This window comes from Triturus cristatus, chromosome 9, assembly GCF_964204655.1.
Source record: "Triturus cristatus chromosome 9, aTriCri1.1, whole genome shotgun sequence".
Taxonomy (NCBI): domain Eukaryota; kingdom Metazoa; phylum Chordata; class Amphibia; order Caudata; family Salamandridae; genus Triturus; species Triturus cristatus.
The window spans coordinates 1,239,607,557-1,239,627,135 of NC_140592.1; the positions used below are offsets into that span (position 1 = coordinate 1,239,607,557).

Genomic DNA, 19,579 nt, shown 5'->3' on the forward strand with positions numbered 1-19,579 from the left:
ACAATCCGTCTCCCTGCTGCTTGGCGTATCCTAATAATCGTCTTGCTTTCAGCAAGCAGGATGTAGTATTTAATGATGGCTTCATAGCGTCTTAACCAACACACCATCCCCCGTAACCGAAGTCTGTTAAATAGGAACGACAAAGCAGAAGCATCGAACCCCAACTTCCACCTGTCGGCCACAGGCTGTGATTCATCCCGAGTTCATCCTGTAAAGAACTGAAGGTAAACCTCGGCACTCAATTTAGTTTGATTTTGAGTTATACAAAGCAATATTTAATTATTTTCAACAAGTACAGGTTGCACATTTCTTAATGTTCAATGTACTAAACATATCTTTCAAATACATTAACATGTTTTTTTTCCCCTCGAAAACACGCAATATTTGTTTGAACAGTGATAAGCTGGTAATTAATTCAGTTCAGCGATGGACCGGCAGCCGGAACGTGTTTCGTTTCCATGAAACTTTTTCAAGGCTTTGCAAAATAATCAGCGGGTTCTTAGGAATTTGTTATTCTTTTTCTGAAGTTAGTCTTCTGGCAACCGTATATGCTCCCTTTGAAAGAAGATTAGTAGCTCCATATCAAACATGTAAAAGGAGACTAAATTTTTTTCTGAGACGGTTCGTTACTACGCCACCACTTGATACCGACAGGGGCATACTGAAAGCCCGGGCACTGCCATCAAAACCTATTGACTTTTAACGCTTATTTGTGAATATGGGAAAACATGTTTGATATGGAGCTACTAATCTTCTTTCAAAGGGAGCATATACGGTTGCCAGAAGACTAACTTCATAAAAAGAATAACAAATTCCTGAGAACACACAGATTATTTTGCAAAGCCTTGAAAAAGTTTCATGGAAACGAAACACGTGTCGGCTGCCGGTCCATCGCTCAACTGAATTAATTACCAGCTTATCACTGTTAAAACAAATATTGCGTGTTTTTGAGGGAAAAAAAAACATCTTAATGTATTTGAAAGATATGTTTAGTACATTGAACATTAAGAAATGTGCAACCTGTACTTGTTGAAATTAATTAAAAATTGCTTGGTATAACTCAAAATCAAACTAAATTGAGTGCCGAGGTTTACCTTCAGTTTTTGACATTCTCACTTGGGTTCTTTAACCATAGTGAACTACACCTTGGGTAGTGGGGTGTAATTTCGAACCTTGAGGGGCACTAACACTACATATTGATACTCAATGCACATATGGTGGAATGTGCTCCCAATCAGACCACTACTACCCTTTGTAAATATTTTCATCCTGTAAAGCTTACCTTGAGTGACCTGCGATCATTTGAAGTCAGAGGCTGGAGCACTGAGGAGAGCGTGAGGCTGGCATCTTCCTTCCACATTGAGTAACGTCCCACAGCATGAAGCTCATCAATGTTTCTACCTCTTACGGCACACGGGCAATGAATGTTTTTTTGTAAAGCGTGTCTGACATACAATTACGTGCAAAAGTCCTCTGTGAGAACACGTGTAGAAAATGTGTTTTCCCACGTGAGTACAGCCTGTCGGAGAGGAGATAAAAGACTCCTCCACTCAAAATTCCTAGCTCAGTATCTTGAGGCGGTGGGGCTCTTTCTTAAATGAATGTACCAGTCCTGGGAGCAACAGGACACAACTCAAAGTATACAGAATGGTCTCCACTACAGACTGCAGAGTAGTTATAAACACCACGAACTAACCCCTGTTCGTTCGTGGTGTTTATAACTACACTGTACCCTCCCACAGTGCTCTTGTGTCCATTACGAACCCTCTTTAAGTTTCCATGACGGCAACCAAAAGACAATGGTCCATAGTCGCAGATCCAAGCAATGGTGATAAAGGCAATGGGATGAGGAAGGGTAGGAAGCAAGCAGAGACATAACACATTAAATGGGCCTTCTAGTCTTTATGTCACATGAAATTCTGTTCTGTGTTTCTATTATGCCACCGGGCCCGGTCTAACAAGGACAGCCCTGTCTGAAATTACAAGTCCCTGTCCATGAAGGGCACCTCATTGTCACTCCGGTACTTTACGTGAGGATTCCTGCCTTTTTGTTCATGCCCTATTCTTATTCTCTTTCCTGTTCCTGCAGGCGGCAGCACAGAGTGTTCTGCAACATCCCTTCGTGGCCACCTGTGGATCAGCAGGATTGCCGGCCGCCTCTCTCCGCCGGATGTTACAAGCGTTGAAGCAGCGGCCCAGCAAGCCTTTGACTCCCTTCGAGGTATTCCATCATCTTCACTGTAAATAATGGGGTACTGGACACGTGCATGAAATATGTGCAGGAGTACCAAGACCGCACTTTGGAGATTTGTGGTTGTGCAAATGCTAAAAGCAGCATGTACTTCTCTTTTCAGTCATGTTGGACTCCAAGATGATGCCGCTTAAAGATGTTGTCCTGGTGCATCTGTATGTGAAGAACATGAGGGACTTTGCTGCCATCAACGCAGTGTATGGGACACTGTTTGATGTGTGCCCCCCGGCAAGGTAATCGCCCCGTAACGTACTTACCTCTAGGATGGCTATTCAGGAGGGAGCTCACACCTAGAGATCTTTTCTTTCACAGGTGGCACAAGTAAAGCAAGCCCTTAGTTATTGTCATAAAAAGATATGTTATTGTGTGCATGTATGTCTGTGTGTGTGCGCACTAACTCAATGAGAGAATCTAGTTATTTAATTACACCTCCTCCATGGTGTTAAGCGCCTCTTATTGCTAGTCAACACTGCTCACCAGGTTAGGATCTGAATATTTGAGTTATTCCTACATTTTGGGGCTTTCCTCTTCTTTTGTACCTAGTAGCGACACTGGAAATCGATTCTCCAAGCTGTTAAATGCAGAGTTTTGCATCACACCCTGTGCACACATTCATTTACCACCAGCTGTACTTTTTAGGTCTCAGTCTGGCGAGACATTTTGTGAGGGCTCCAAATAGTGCTACAAGGCCAGCCTAGAGCTACAGTGCATGTGTGCGCGTCACGCTTTACCGTGATTACTTTCACTTTCGCGGCCGCACGGCCGCTTTGATGTTCTCCCTAAGGCTTCAATAGATTGCAGCAGTTAAAACAAGCATTGGCATAGCCAATAGGTCTCACTTTTGGGACCTTATAAGTGTTTAGTTATGCAACTGTTGCATGGCTAAACACTTATAAGGTTCCAAAGGCGAGACCTATTGGCTATGCCAATGCTTGTTAAAGTATATTGTAGTGGACATTAAAGTGTTTCTCTCACGAGGAGCGATGTCTGCATTTTTTTCTATATCCCTTTTTCTCCTCCTCTTCCTCTGGGGTAACTAATGCAGCAACACTCTGCTTTCCTCCAGAGCTTGCATTGCCACAAATAGTTTGGAGCAGCAGCGGACCCATTTACAAACTACATGTCCTCTCTGGGCGCGTTTCTGCTTTTTGTAACAATTGAGCTGAGGTCTCACAAGAATCCGTCGGTCTGCATTCAGCGGAAGGGCAGCACCATTCATCTTTGATGGTAGTAGTAATTTTGAAATATAATCACTCTACGGCTGTGTGCGGCACTGGGTACCTCTTCTATCAGTGAGGAAGACTATCTCCCTTCTCCAGAGCTCTTCACCTATGATGTTTAGTTCATCGTTACTGTGTGAAGGCAGCGGTTGCCATAGTAACTGTGGGATAGATGATGGCGCCACTTCGAGAAAGATCTCCCCAGATCAAGATGTACGGATAATTCGTTGTAGGCAGAATACCAAGCCCACTTCTCAGCCCGCATCTGAGGGCAACATCCCATATAAATTCCCCGGGACAGCAAAGTTTGCAAACACTCCATCATTGGTCACGTGCTGATCCTTGGTAAGAGGTTCTCAATGCCCATGTAGATGTTTCAGCCTCCATAATTCAGGCTACCTCTTCCTCTGGCGGTCATCAAAGAACTTCTGGAGCCAGTGGGGAAGGCATAAGAGCAATAGACTCCACCTGGCCCTCCCAAGATGATAGGGATACGCCCGCTGCTGTTGTCTCATACAGAGAAGCAACTTGAGCATCACCCAGTACTACAGGCATTCACGATGCTTGGACCAGCACCATCGCAACAAACTCCGGATTTGGCCAGAACGCAGTCACACAAGTATTCTTATTGCAGTACTGGGCTGTCTGTGCTACAGAAGGTCAGCTCTGCCCCAGTTTGGATGACTGCTTAGGGTGTCATCTGCAGCTCCGGCTGCAAACAACTTGGCCCTAATACTCCGGACCAGTCACAGTCTTGGACTCTTGGTGTATCGCCTAAAATCCCCTAACTCTGTCCAAGAAAGTGGCCCTTGCTCCCACAAAGAGTATGTGCTTCATAAAGGAGACTGACAGCTTTGGGGTCCCACAGGCTTCTTGGGCTGTAGCCGGGGGTCCCCGACACTGAGCTGCACACGCAATCCATGCAACTTCACCTGAAAGTGCATTGGAAAGGTTTGTGTAGAAGCAGCACAAGTCCAGCCCAATCACACGTCTCTTACGCTCACCTTGAGATGGTGGGCCCCGGGGCCCCAGCCTGCTAGAAGGACATTTCATCAGCTTGTTGTGACTGCCCGTCATTATCGACTGAGAGTCATCAGAATGCACCAGGGGCCACACTGTGGAGACCCTTTGGTCAATGCTGTGTGGGAGAAGTGTGATTCAGCATTGCACGTAAGCACGCTGCCGTTAGAGGAGGTCTCCTTTGAATCACGAGCCTTTGTCTTGTGGTGAGTCTCAAATGAGAGTTGGTGCACACCGACAGCTCCGCGGTCTCTTTCCACATTTGAAACTAGGGAGGTCCCCATTCTCCACATTTATACTTCCTGGCTGTGGGCATGTGGGAGACAGCTACTGCCACGGCATGTGTCTGACTTGATGGCATCTCCTGATCTTCCACATTGCTGATGTTTGGAACCGTCTCCAGGGCTTTATGTGGACCGGGTCCCTCCGGGCCCCAGAACCGGTAGTAATTAAAAACGGGATATTGAAACGGGTCCCTATTGGTCTCCATATTCATGTCCTTAGTTTTAAAGGCAAAATCGCTGATCGAATACTGTACAATGAATGTAAAAACGGTGCGGTGATGTCAGCTATTTAGTTCATGTTTTTATTTCACGTCATCTACTTCTCTTGCATTCACTTAGAGTGCGAGTTACTTCCAGGACATTGTGATCCTGTATTTTTTTTTTGTATGTCGTTTTTAGTGTTGCATATTTGCTCTTGTACAGTGCATACTTTCAACTGAGTCTTCTCCAGGTGTTTATAACTTCTAATGCCATTGGGCCTGGAGTTGAGGCTGAAGGCAGTGCCAGGGGATCGAAAATGTGTTCAGAATTCATGGACATCCAATCCTTGGCCTCTCTGCAGAGCGCACAGTGCAATGGTCATGTGTTCCAGTTGCAGTTGTAATTCTGTACAAATGTGTGTGAAGTAGGTACACAGTTGTCAAACTATTGAGAAGACAAAAGTACAAGAAAGTGCTGTGCTTGCTGCTGAGTGGGTGCGTTGCATATGTTTGGGGACGGTGAAGTGAAGGAAATGTGAGGGAGTGCATTCGGGAGGGAGTGAAAAGAGGATGCTGAAGAGGACAGCGATGAGGTGTTCAATATGAGATGCGGAGAGAAAAAGGACACACGTGTCTAATATAGAGTGAACATAACAGGAGTGTTTAATACACTCTCAAGGCCACTGCCAGTTCTACAGGCCTCAGTAGTGTTTAATTCACAGTCTCACAATTCAGAATTGAAACAATTTGAACATTAATTATTTGCAACAAAATCATTGTTGTTACTCATTTATTTTAAACAGCCCACAACCATTGACAAAGCCAATAGTTCCAGCACTTTTTTGTGTGGGTCATTTATTGTGTTACATATATCTATACAATAAAAGAAAGCTCAGGGAGAAACCAAAATACTGGCTGCGTGGCACACATTGAGAATCGCAGAAATGTAGTTAATGTGTATATGCCACACCCCTAAGTACATAGGCCATGCCCAGTTTAGAAGCCCGCCCTCCCTCCCTCCCCCAATTATTTTCATCCCACTTAAAGCCTTGGGTGTCTAAGAACCAGATAGTCTTTGAAACGTTGCTTGATGCGTAGCACATCCAGATATAGCCGTGTTTGCACCACATGTGAAAATGAAGCGCAGCACCAGAGTGCCGCGTGTTTTGGATTCACTGCAGGAGACCGACTTTATTGTTTACCAGCTTTGCACCTTGTGTGGGTGGTCCATTCTCCATTCTGTTTTTAGCTCCTCCGTGCATTGGGGACTTTGTAGTTCTTATTAGACCTCAGTTGCAGATTTCAACAGCCCGGCTTCTCATGTTCCATTGCATGATGCCTCTTTTGGTAAGTATGTCTACACAGTTTGCTACAGTGCAACACCTGATACATATTTTGCCATATTTGGATTCTTGTTTGTGACTTTGCGTGGAATGCTGGTGACAGGGAAGCCTTTGCTAAAGTTTCTTGTCGTCTGCCTGCTCTTGGTTCGGGTTCCAGATCCCAGTCCACCACCTCCCGTAAATCAGGTCAGTCAACGGAACACGGAGGTGTTGGACTGGGGGATCCCAGAAGGAAGATAGCAAGGTGGCAAAGAAAGGATCTGAGCTTGGGTGAGGTCAGAAGATAGTCGAAGCATGAAAAGAGAGGCGTTCGCCAGCACAAGAGACAGCAACGACAGCGAGAAGTCGATGCACGTGGCAGGGTTTCTCCTCTCACGTGTTATTGTTTCTGTGTGCAGGGTATGTGTGGAAGCACCCTTACCAGAGGGTGTGCTGCTGTGGATGGACTGCCTTGTACACCAGGATGCCCGGACTCATGAGGGGGTGCCACGGCCAGAGCGGCAGGTCATGCACGTGCAGAGCATTTCCCACTGGGCCCCGGCGAACATTGGACCGTACAGCCAAGCTGTCCAGGTAAGACCCCCTCGGGCGTTCGCGGACCGTGACGGCGTTGGAAGGTTAGAATTGATCAGCATTATCATTGATGTTTCTGCTAGAAAAGATGAAAGTAATCAAGTTATAACATATTGATGACACAACAGCAATCAAAGAAATGCTATACATTAAAAGGATAATAAACCACCTTCATAATCTTAAATGCAAGGAGATGATATACTCTACTGAAGACCAGATAGGAATGGGGTGGTTTGTTGGGGGATGAGAATGTAAAAAGGAGATTCAGAAAAACGGTGTAGTTGCAATAGCAGAACAAAATCATTGAACACTATTGGTGGTTGCACACATGTAGAAATGTTTATACATATATTTGTACTAATGTCCCCGTATCTGTTATTAAAAAACAGCTCTAAACCAAAAATCCTGTGTGAGACCTTTTCTAGTGAAGCTTGTGTGGTCATGCCAATAAGCCAATGTTTGATACTTAACTTGTGTTTATTAAGTGCCGATTTAGATTGCAGAGTATGGTAATTACTCCTTCACTCTGACAGAGTAACCGTACTCCGAACTTCGAGATGTCTGCCGACTCGATGGATAACCCTTAAAATTGACAAGGACTGCTATCACAGCTGCGGCCCCATCAAAATGACTTTGGGGCATGGCTCGCTTTCAATATCTTTTTGTTTCTCAAACACAAAATTCCCGAAGCAGGATTTTCTTTTTGAAAATAAAATAAACAATGACTCCCTCGCCATGGAAGGTTTCTCCCATGGTGCCGGGGTAATTGAATCGTTTTTACTTTCACTTACCACCACGTATTGAACGGGTGTGTGAAAGTAAAAACTGGCCATTCGTCTGCCCACTTTATTTAGAGCAGGTGGACAAGTGGCCAACCCTCTGACGGCCCTCAGTCTTGCAGGCCGTTGGGGGAATAAGTCAACGGCACAGATGGAGTGGAGAATGTCGATGACATACCTGACTGTAAATGAGGAGAGCTGCACTTCGGTTTGGCAGAGACGCTTCGCTGTTGCGAAGGGATATCGTCGCCACTAAACACTAAATCAGGCCATAAGACTGATGGGTTTGACAATGGAGGGGACTTTTACAATCCACCTTGCAGTTTGGAAATCCACCGTATGAAGAGAAGGGCGGAGGACATTAGGATTAATATTTCTAGTTTAAGCAAAAGATGGCAGCTTCGAACCAGTTCCAGCCCAGCCTTTATTTCTTACCGATAAATCTCAACTAAGGGACACAGCGTAGCCTTGTGCATGGATCCTGAGTTTTGCAGATCATCTTCTAAGCAGCAGTCCCCGTCTTTTCGATTTAGCCTCTGGAAAGTAGCAGGTGATCATCAACTTCTACAAAAATGTTTTTGATGAATCAAAGGTAGTCAAAGACCTGGCCGCAAAATGTTATAATTTCCCGTTTGATCGCGTGTCCCTTGGAGATTTGTATCCGTTTCCCAGCCGCAGAGTAGTTGATCGTTGCTGTTTGTATTTTCAGATTGCAGAAGTTGGAAATGAAAGAGGGTGTTGTGGTTCCAGTTAACTGAAAATATTGCTTAAATAAAGGTTGGGGTATTTGCATATCATTCGGACGGTAGAACCCTGATGTTAAGAGAGTTCCACAATTTGTTTGGTGGTAAATTGAAGAGATTACATAATTCTTTGAACAAGATGATGGCCTGATTAGGTTGAGCCAACCAGCAACAAAGGATATTGTGGGCTTACCACGAGCATAGAGGGCAGTCCACCCAATACCACTCTTTGGCTTTACTGTCACTCTTATTTCATTGCTTTCTATTGGCTGGCTTGCCATGTTTCAACCTGTCCATCTTGTGTTCGTCCCTCTCCTAGAGCATACCCTCTTTACCATCTCATTGATTGGCTGGCTATATGAATCCTCTGCTCGCTTTTAGGGAACTACTTTTTTCTTTTTATTTAAGTACTCCATCAGAGTGCATGCGTTTCACAGCTGTCTCCCTCGTATGCTTTTCTTTTCCCTCGCCACATTGCTTTCTCATGCCTTTGCGCTTCCTTCAGCCCACCCACACACGTTGCTTTCTTTCTCTCTTGCTTGTGTGGTTCTTCCCCAACACTCCACCATATTGCATTTTTCCATTCTCTCTCTCTCGTGTTGCTTCTCCCTCGAACATGGTGATGTTGCTTCATCAAAACCACAAAAAGGCCCCTGGTTCTGGAAGATGTGGAATAGAGCTAAGGGGATGTCCCTTTTAAAAGACGGGTTTCCTCACCCACCAAAAGGTGCAATGCTCCATCATAGGGTAACCCGCACTGTTTAATTATATGTATGCTATCCGAAACAACTCGTCTTTTTTAGTTAAATATCCACCAGTTGATCCCTGACCGAGTGGCGTTCCACTCTAACCACTGGTTCTTTGTACCATCACGTTTATTGATTTTTCCTCATTTTTCACGTTAGTCCTGAAGAAAGCTGACACACCTCTACAGAAGGTTTAAGGCAGGTGCATGTCGACCCTCATGGTTCTATGACAGGTTGAATACCCTTCTGACGTAGTTTGATTTTAGTCGTGGCCCAAGAACGTCCCAATAAAGTTAACAGCGTACCTTGGAGTTAGTTTTACTTCACATACACTTTTCTTCTTTTCACTCTTCACCACATCCTGCTCCTCTACAGGTTTTAGGATACCTCTTTCTAACACTGAAAACGCCCCTGAGTTCCTCCCTCTCAGTGAGAGGGTTGTAGCCTGCATTATGGCCAGCTTCATACTGCAAGGAGATTTCCCTATGATGAAGCATGCCACCTTCTGGTGGGGGAGAGAAACCGTCCTTTAAAAGGGACACCCCCCCCAACACTCTTCCACATCTTCTCGACCCAGGGGCCTTTTGTAGTTTTGGTTTCTGAATAGGGGAGTCGCCTCCTGCTGTCTTTAAATCTCCTCTGGGCCTTTTTTGTGTCATAGATGTTGCTTCACCACCCGTCTGTTATATTGGTTCACTCTCAACTCTCTCCGCAGACCATTCAATCCCAAAGCCCAGTTTAATTCTTAATGTTTAAAGTACCATAGTAAAAAAAAAACTGTGCGTGCTTGCTTGTTGAACGCATGCATGTACATACAAGGTTACGTGGTGGCCGTGCCATGACATCTTTTTTTAAAGTATGTTTTAGCCAGGCCACAACAGCTTTGAAGCTGTACATCAAAACTAAAAAGAAAAATTGGCAAAGCCAATAAATCTTATAGGCGAGACAAATTGGCTTTGCCAATGCTTGTTTTTACAGGTTAACTGAGAGATCCAGCACGTCTATTGTAAGGTTTTGTTGTACAAAATACTTATCAGATTCTACCAGAGGCCAGCATCAATGTGGTTATCAATGAAGGGGGGCTTTTCTTTAGCTGTTCGCCTTTCTCCTGTATTTCCTTCCATTCTCTTGTGTTTGGTTCTCTTGCTTGTTTTATTTTCCAGTTTGTGTCTACGTTGCTCTGGCTGCAGTTACAGTCTTCTAGCCTTGCTTCCTTCTCTTGGGAGTATTGCTTTCTCTTCCGTGTGGCTTCCTTTTTTGGTGTGGATTGTGACTGCCCAGCTGTGAATCAGACCTATTGCTAATAATATACAGGAAGTGGAATTTGGGTCTGCACCGTTCAGCCACTGACTTTCTTCGACCAGCCTTTCCAGCCATTGGTGGGAGACTTTGACTATCACATCTTGGCTCAGCCCATTGGAGTGGACATCCCTTACCTGATGCTGTTTGCTGTTTGGGTGTATCCTTGCGCCTCCACTTGAGACTGCTTTACAGCTGCCGCCCTCTGTGCCCACTCCTTCTGGCTTCCTCCTTTTCGCCTGTGTGTCTCGCTCTAATGTGCTAATGCTGCATGGGGAAACAAATTAGACTCCGACCTCTTGGCTTTGCCAATAGTTTTTATGTATGTGGTCCATTTCCCTTAGATGTGATTACATTCTCCGAGCCTTGCTTGCCTTCGCGTAGGTGTTGGTCTGTTCCTGTGTTTGGTTCTATTTTCCCCTGGATGGCCCTGTTCATGCAAGGGCACAGTGAGGAGTCGGGCAGAGTGGTGCCCCTGGTTGGACAGTGCAGCAGCTGATCACAACTGGCCCGCTGGTTCCGCATCTGGATTTTCCTTGTGCAGAAACACCAGGCTCAGAATGATGTGGCAGGGGCAGCACACAAAAGAGCAGCCCGCTCACTGCCCCGACCGATGGCTTCCTGCAGCGCGGAAGAAGCAATGTCTGGTTCTTCCCTGCCTGGTTCCAGCCTCCTCTGAAAGACTCCCCACCCAGCATCCCTGGCCCATACTGGCCTTCCACTCCCATACACCGCTTCTTTAGAGGAGGTGGTAAATGTGAACCTTAATCAACACTGGATTAGGAAATCCGTGCAAAATTTGAGCTAGAAAAAACCGGGACACTGGGCTAGCCCCATTGCATACTGCCTGGTACTGCAAGAGTGTTTCTGCTTGGTACCAGTGTCAACCTAGGAGGAGTTTGCAACCTGTAATTTATGGGTTTGGTGTAATTACATTCCGCTGACTTTGCTTTAGTTCTCCTGTGAGTTGTTTCTTTCCCCTGTGTATGGATCCTATGGTGTGAGTAGTTTCATTCTTCTGGATGTGACTGCATTCTCCTGCTGCAATTACATTTTCATTGTCTGATTTCCAGTTTTCACAGATAGGCTTGTTGGCAGAACAAGTTGCATCCACCTGAAGAAGTCCAGTTGGACCGAAACACGTCAGTGTTTTGCTAGTTAGAGTGCTGGCATGTTGCCATGTATTTTGTATTGCACCTTTCCTGTTGAACAGTGGCAGAGAGATGTGCTGCTGAAATGTGTTTTCTACTCATTTTAATTCATAATCTAAAATAAATACCTTGAATGTTTTCCACCTGATGTGTGATGTAGATGTTTCCGTATGTCCCCGCATGCTGTTAGTGTCATTCAAGGACTAGGTGTCTTTATCAGTGTGTATTCTGTATCACGAAGGGTGGCTCAGTGAGTTGATCACTTCTGAAGCATTCGCTGAACAAGCAGGTCTCAAGCTCGTATCTCAGCAAGGCCAACTCAGCCTTCCATCCTTCCAAAGGGCGGTAAATCGAGCACCATTACAATAGTGTGTTCTGTTAGTCAGCGTTTAGAAGCGTGGTATCAAGCACTAGAGAAAAAAAGTTTATCACAGTCAGTACTGTTGCCAGTGTCGCAAGCAGTGCTGTCGCTCTTCTGTGACGTGGCATGCGTAGTGGCTGGATATAACGCATTCTACCAATGTCCTGAATTTGGATCGTCGAATCGATCGAGGATGCTTTCATCTGAATGTTGTGTTTTTTTAATCGTTTTTTTTTTTTTATTATTATAATTTATTTTTTTTAAATAAAGTAATTGTGCCTGCGTCCCACGCACGTGCAGACCTTCGATGGTGGTGTTATAGGGACGCCCTCCGAGTGCCTCTGGATATCGGTTGGGCCTTGTGTGCTGGGCCTGCATCTCACCCCGGATCTTAAGATGCATTCGTGTAAAAGCCCTGGCCGGGAGAAGAAGGTTCCGGCCCTTGGCAGAACAGACCACCCATCCTCCCACCCGCTCCGGGTCCAGGAAGCGTCCACCGCGGGCCCCTGCCTCTCCTCTGGCTATCTTAATTCGTAGCGCTTCCTTCCTCTTGAAATGTCCCCAGACCGCCCTTCCATCACTGCCGGCCCATTTGCATTGGTGTTTAATACCCAGAGATGGACGGCGAGGGCCGGGCCCCTGAGGCGCCGTCGCCAGCCTGTGACAGGGGCTCCCTCCATCACGCGTCGGGATGCGGCTGTTATCTTGTCGCGCCCCTGTCATCGTTCATGGTTTTTTCCTAAACACTGCCTGTATCTCCTAAATGTCTCAATTTTCTAGTCTATTAACATTACTCGGAGAGCAGTAGATAAAAGGGCCGGGCCACGCTCGGGATCTTCCGCGGATGATGTGAAGTGCTGGAGGCGAGGACGCCGGTGAGTGCGGCGCAGCGTGCGGGCTGCTGAGAGGATTCATGCGCGACAGACGAGGCGCAGATCACACGGTTTGTAACACAGTGCGCCGAGAATCACCAGGAATCGGAGAGATGAAAAATGGGTCAAACGAGAAGTGTTTGCAAAATCGGATGATTTGGAAAAATCAAGGCCCTGGCACTTGCAGACTATTTTAAGATGTTTATATTGTTAAGGTGGCTTTGTGGACTAATGCACCCACTGCAGGGGCCTGCGTTCTGCCTCATGGTCACAGGTTAAAATCCCGGCAGCCTTTCATCCTTCTGAGGTCGATAAAATGAGTATCATTGAAGTTGGGTAACAATAAACATCTGTTATTCAGCTCCAAGATACCCTTGGTGTACGTGCACTGTACAAATACACGTTATGCGGTGGTAAAGGGTTGGGTGGCTTTTGGGCGTGGTGGCCATGTGAGTTTGTTCATATTGGCGAATGCCCACCTGCGCTGAATGGGAAGGAGTGCCTGGGGAAAGAATGTACAAATGCAACTATACTGTCTATATACTGCAGTAAATTCAGGGCTTAATTTGAGCCGGTGGCTGCAGATGTGGCTCACCAGCACTTACTTTACCCCTTCGGACTCTGACACAGAGCAGAAAGTGAAAAACACAAAAAGGGAAATGAAAGCGGGAGAGAAAGATGGGAAAACAGCAACAAAGAAAGAAAGCATGGATGGAAAAGAACCCGGGAGAGCGAGATAAAGGGTAGGCAGTGTGTGATGGTGGATGAAAGAGGCATGAGGTGGAATCTGGAGTATGGAGCCTTGGTATTCGAACCTAACATTCAGTAGCGCCGGCCACTGGCGTCGAAGCTAAACTTTGGGCCCTGGCACTTATTCATTTGCTAACTAAGCACTGGGTGAACTTATTAACATTCAGATGAGAAAGTTTAACGTATCCCTACTTGGGGTAAGCTCTGAAAGTGATGTCACGGACACAGTGTTTCTGATGTTTCCGTTCATATCACCAAGACCTACTATGGACCCACCTTCTGATAACACCTGCCGAGCATTTTCATGTTTAAGCCATTAAAGCATTAAGCACAAAATGAACAGAACTGTAACTACCAACGATATTTCCATATAGCTGCACATTTATGAAGATCATTTCAAGAACGGCGTCATCCCACTCTCCCAAGAAGAGGCGAAAATATCGATGTTCCTTCCAAACTGAGTGTAAGGGCTGGGAGGAGAGACGAGTGAGGAGAGATGCAAATCAAAAGGGAGGCATTAAAAAATGAGACAAGCAGCTAACGGTGTGAGCTTCAGGAACTATACCACTATGCGCACTATGATACACACCGTGTGATTTGCGTCTTGTCTGCCACGTATGAATCCTCAATCAGTGCAGCCCGCACGCTGCGCCACACTCATGGGCGCTCTGGCTGCCAACACTTCACATCATCCGCAGGTGATTCCAAGCGTGGCCCGGCCCTTTTATCTACTCCTCTCCGAGTAATGTTAATATACTAGAAAATTGAGACATTTAGGAGAGGGTGTGGCCTAATGGCTAGTGCGGTCGACCTCGAAGCTGGTGAACCAGGTTCGAGTCTCGGTGGGGATGCTCAACATCCTGCGATTCTAAGCAAATCACTTAATTCCCCCCATGCCTAAAAAAATGAATGGAAATCGCTCTGATACCTTCAGATCAAGTTTGAGCTATATAAAACACCCCCAAAAAATAAATAAATATATAAAACGCCCAATCTGTAGACAAAGATACAGTAGTAATATCTAACCCTCCGGGTGGAAGGCCAGTGAAGATATTTTACTAAACACTGAAACACTGAAAAAAGAATTTATATTTTGTCTGTTAATGTGGTGTCTATAGATCAGCCTTTCGTGTACTGCCTTTTTCATTATTTCAGGCATCCTTTCGTCATTTGTTGGTAGTGGAGGGGGTCGCCTATAGCTCAGGATGCACAACTTTGCCACTGCCAGTGATGTCGCGATCCACCTGTGGCAGTGGGGAGTGATCTCCGGAATTTCAGAGGTATTGTATCGCAGTGCTAGATTGTCCGGAGGTTGAATGTATATCCACTGTAGTCGGCTACAAGGGTTTCCCAGTAGGTGTTGAGTTGCTGGCATGACCGAAGAACGTATCAGTCTGCTTTTCCTGCCATTACACCTCCAGCAAGAAGAATCCCGGAGGAGGTTAGAGACTTGTAAACAAACAAGAGTCCAATACCATTGATCTAGTACCTTAAAATAACCAACCTTCAATCTTGCTTCACGTGGGCCCTTATAACGAGTACATAAAAGGTTGGACCAGGGTTCCAGTTCACACAACAGTGACAACACTCAACTGATCCTCTCGCTCACCAAGGACCCCTCCAATGCCAAAACAAACTTCTGTAACGCCATGACCAACACGCCCAAATGGATGAGAGACAACTGCCTCCAACTCAACTCCAACAAAACAGAGGTACTGATCTTCAAGAAGAACACCTTCGCATGGGGCCACAGTTGGTGGCAGGCAGAACTCTGACCTACACCCACACTGACCGTCATGCACGCAACCTCATCGTCATCGTCAACAGGCAACTGACCATGAGACAACAAGTCAATACAGTTGCCTCCTCCGGCTTCCACACACTTTGCATGCTCTGCAGAATCTTCAGATGGATCCCAACCAACACCAGAAAGACCGTCACTCAGACTATCGTCACCAGTCGCCTCGACTATGGCAACGCCCTCTATGCCGGCATCTCCACCCACTACCTCACAAGACTCCAGACCATAGAGAACTCTGCAGCCAGACTCATCTTGAACCTCCCTAAACGAACCCACATCGCCTCCACCTGAGAGACCTCCACTGACACCCCATCCAGAAGAGATGCCTGTTCAAGATCCTCACACACGCCTACAAAGCCCTACACAACCCAATACCTGCCTACACCAACCATCGACTGAACTTTCACCAACCCTCTAGACACCTGAGCTCCTCTTCACTCGCCCTCGCACCCCCTTGCCTCCACCGCACCCGCAGAGGCAGCTGCTCTTTCCCGTACATTGCAGCCAAGACCTGGAACCAACTTCCCCGCCAACACCGTACAGACCCCTTCCTGGCAGACCTCAGAAAGAGACTTAAGACATGGCTTTTTATTGGAGACACAACACCCAGATACCCCTAGGGGCGACAGTGTTATGCTTTACACATGCTGATTGATTGATGTCTGCCATTGCAGCCTGCTGTTATTTTAAGTTGATTGGAGGAGATTTTTTTGATTAATGGGGTGTACAGGCCTGAAAGTACACCTTTTTGGTCAAATCAACCTTTCATTTATCCGATCTCTGGTGAGGTAAGGATAAAATTCTGCATATTACGTAAGAATTTTTGCAAGCAGTGTTTTAACTGCTGCTAAGTCCATTGTTGAGAAGCTATGAGAGTAAATTCCAATTGTAGCTTATTGAAAGCCTTCAGTTGAGGGTTTTAATGTGTGTAGCAAATTCCTAATTTCAGTGGGCTTTAAATAGTTTTTGCTCGGGTCAGAACCAGGTTGGAGGTTCAGCAGTGTATGACACAATACGCCTTATTTGTGAAATCTGGAATTTTGTTCAAGATCCGGTAGTCTTATCCCCCAAAAGTGGTAGCAATATGTAATTTGACTAATTCAAGGTGTGTTTTTGGTTCAGCCCAGAAAAATAACTGAATACCTATAGCTATTTCTTTAAACCAGTGTGTAGGTACGAAGAGGGTTACCATGCCAAAAGCTTAATTAAAATGTGGTGCAGTTGACTTCGTAAGTATCTTGACTATTCAGCAGTATGGGAGGTGAAGCTGCCGACAAGCAAGTGAAGTCTGTCTTGGGATTTTTTAGTAGAGCGGGGATATTATCTTCCACCATTTTGTGCAGATCAATTTTAACAATGCCGCCCAGGTGTGTAAGATCCTGCAGCATCCTTGTGACTGGGTAGTCCCAGATAGCTGCTTTGGTGCTTCCGCTCAACATAGGTAATGCTTCGCTCCTGCTCCAATTCTTTTCATATCCAGAAAAGTTGTTGCAGGTTTAAATAATGTTTATTAGATTCAGGACTGACGATGTGAGTCCCATAAGTGTTACTAACATGTCATCCGTATGCAACAGGATTTTGAATTCTCCCTCTGGCGCACGGGAGCCATGTCCTAAGTTTGATGACGTGATAGAGGCTGCTCGCCGTTCCAGAACTGGAAGAAAAAATGTCAGGAAGAGTGGGTACCCCTGCCTCGTGCCTCCAGTGACCCGAAAGGAAGATCTCCACACTTCACTTTGTTGTTGGGTGCGTTAAGAGCCATTTAGACTTTGAGATGAAGTTGTCGCCTATTCCACATTGTTTCTGACTGCTGAACAAGTATCCACACTCAATGCTGTCGAATGCTTTTTCTCCGTGGAGGGACACGACAACAACCCCCAGAGGTTCATTTTGTACCTTCCAAGACAGAGGCATGAAGATCTTCATGTGGTCTCCTGGTGGATCTTCCAGTGACACAGCCAGCTTGCGAGGCTGTGTAAGACTGTCCTTCATCACTTACTAGTACTATTGCAGTCATTGTCCTGTCTGTATTTATAAGTACTTTGCTTACTAGGATCAGGAGCTAACCACAAAAGACATCTCGGGCCTTGAGTGAAGGATGGTTGAAGAGAATGTGAATATCTGGCTGCCGGTGAGCCTGCCTCGAGAGATGTGTGATCGCCACAACCGAAGTCCTAAATGTAATCCACCCCCCTCACTTTAAAAGTGTTGATTTGTCCTAAATCAAGCAGCGGTCTTGTTCTGGAGTAACCCAGGAAAGCCAATGGCAGGGCTCTTTTTAAGCATAAACAACAAAGTCAGGGCTTATTGGGCCTCCTGCAGGAGCGAAGGCGGGCCTATTGAGCCTCATTCTGGGGCAACGGCGGGGCCTGTTGGGCCTCCTGCAGGGGCGAAGGCGGGGCCATTAGGCCTCCTGCAGGAGCGAAGGCGGGCCTATTGAGCCTCATTCTGGGGCAACGGCGGGGCCTGTTGAGCCTCCTGCAGGGGCGAAGGCGGGGCCATTAGGCCTCCTGCAGGAGCGAAGGCGGGCCTATTGAGCCTCATTCTGGGGCAACGGCGGGGCCTGTTGGGCCTCCTGCAGGGGCAAAGGCGGGGCCATTAGGCCTCCTGCAGGGGCGAAGGCGGGGCCATTAGGCCTCCTGCTGGGGCGGAGGAGGGACCTATTGTCCTCCTGTTGTGGCGAAACTCTGCATGGGGACCTGGACTGTAAAACCAAAGGTGGGTGGATGATGTACCCACTTTGCCCATGGCACCAAAGCGGCTTGAGCCTGTCCTGGAGCAGAGGTCCTCCTTGGCGGCAAAACCTTAAAGGTCCCATGGCAGACGCAGTGCGAAAATAACAGGCGTGGTCTAACCACGAGTGTGGACATGGAGTCAGGCAGTTGGCATTGAAAATGCAGCCAAGCTCTTTTAGCCATGCGGGTGCAGAGGATGGTGGCACGGTGCAGAGTTGATAAAAGGGACCAAATGAGTTTTTTTTTTAAGGATCACTGTGGCCACGTGGCACGGATTCTATCCTTCGTATGTTAAGTGTAACCAGTTTGCTACTACTACCCTCACTCATTCCCTCCAGGATCCCAGTTTAAGCTGGATCTCGTCTGCCTCAACTTGAAAGCCATTCAGAAGGAAGTGGCAGATTGATTTTTTAATGATTCTCAGGTCGTGCTTAAAAGAGAGGTGGCTTCTCATCTTTTATTCAACTGATTGGGCTAATTGATTGATTTGGGTCAATGTTGTTATTACCCAGTTTTCTGCACCGATTGTTTGTTTTAAGTGTTTGCCACCAATAAAAATATAAACAGAAAAACACTGATTTTCACCATAGAGCAATGCTGCTTTACTGGCGTGGCTCATGGGTTTGATAGTGGTACCACCAGGCTTGGAGATTCATGGGTGGGGCAAATGTTTTACATGATCAGTTGTGTGCTTCTGAAAGAGTCACACGCTCTGCGGAGTGCTCTGTTGGAGTGCTCTGTTGGAGTGTATATATAAATATATATATATACATATATATATTCCTCAACTCGCTCTCTGCGTGCGCCTTTTCCAGGAAAAACGAGCATGGACCCAGAAATCTGTGCAGTAATTTTTTATTTATTTGCCAGCTCTGCCATTACGCGTTTCGTGCGATCCCGCCCTTGATCACATGATATATATATGTGAAGAACTCTCACTTTGCCACTATTTGTAACATAATTCGTTGATTTGTATCATTAGAAAATTCATTTTTGTATCATTGGAAAATTCATTTTTCTAGTACTTATTGCTATTTTAATATATGTGATTTTATACGCCTTTTTTAATTAAAACTGTGAATTGTATCTATTGTCTGTACTTTTCATTTCTGTGCTTTATTAATTTTAATTTGAACTGTTAGTCTTTAACATTGCCTGGGAACTATATCTTCCATTGTATATATATATGTGCCATGCTCTATAGCGCAAACTTCAACTAACAGAGTTTCATGACGCTGTACAGAGGGGAGTGTGAGAGCAGCAGCGGAAGCTGAACATATGTTGAGTAGTGTCATGACACAACAGATTATGCATAACATGGGTCAGATTACAGCGGTCTACGATACACGAAACAAACTCACAAGTAACAAGACCTAGATGCATGTTTAGCGCGTGATAACACTCTTATTAACAAACATAGAATACATGTTCAAGATCATATAGAATAAGTA

The 19,579-nt window shown here is 45.9% G+C and overlaps 1 protein-coding gene across 1 annotated transcript in view; it reads left to right on the forward strand.

The window, feature by feature from the left end:
• Window positions 1–19,579, forward strand: part of DPH6 (diphthamine biosynthesis 6) — a 487,001-nt gene that overhangs the window by 267,496 nt on the left and 199,926 nt on the right. Inside the window, exons 10-12 of the mRNA XM_085627344.1 lie at window positions 2,090–2,221; window positions 2,355–2,484; window positions 6,717–6,891. Coding sequence (XP_085483470.1) covers window positions 2,090–2,221; window positions 2,355–2,484; window positions 6,717–6,891 — 437 coding nt within the window. The remainder of the gene's footprint in view (window positions 1–2,089; window positions 2,222–2,354; window positions 2,485–6,716; window positions 6,892–19,579) is intronic.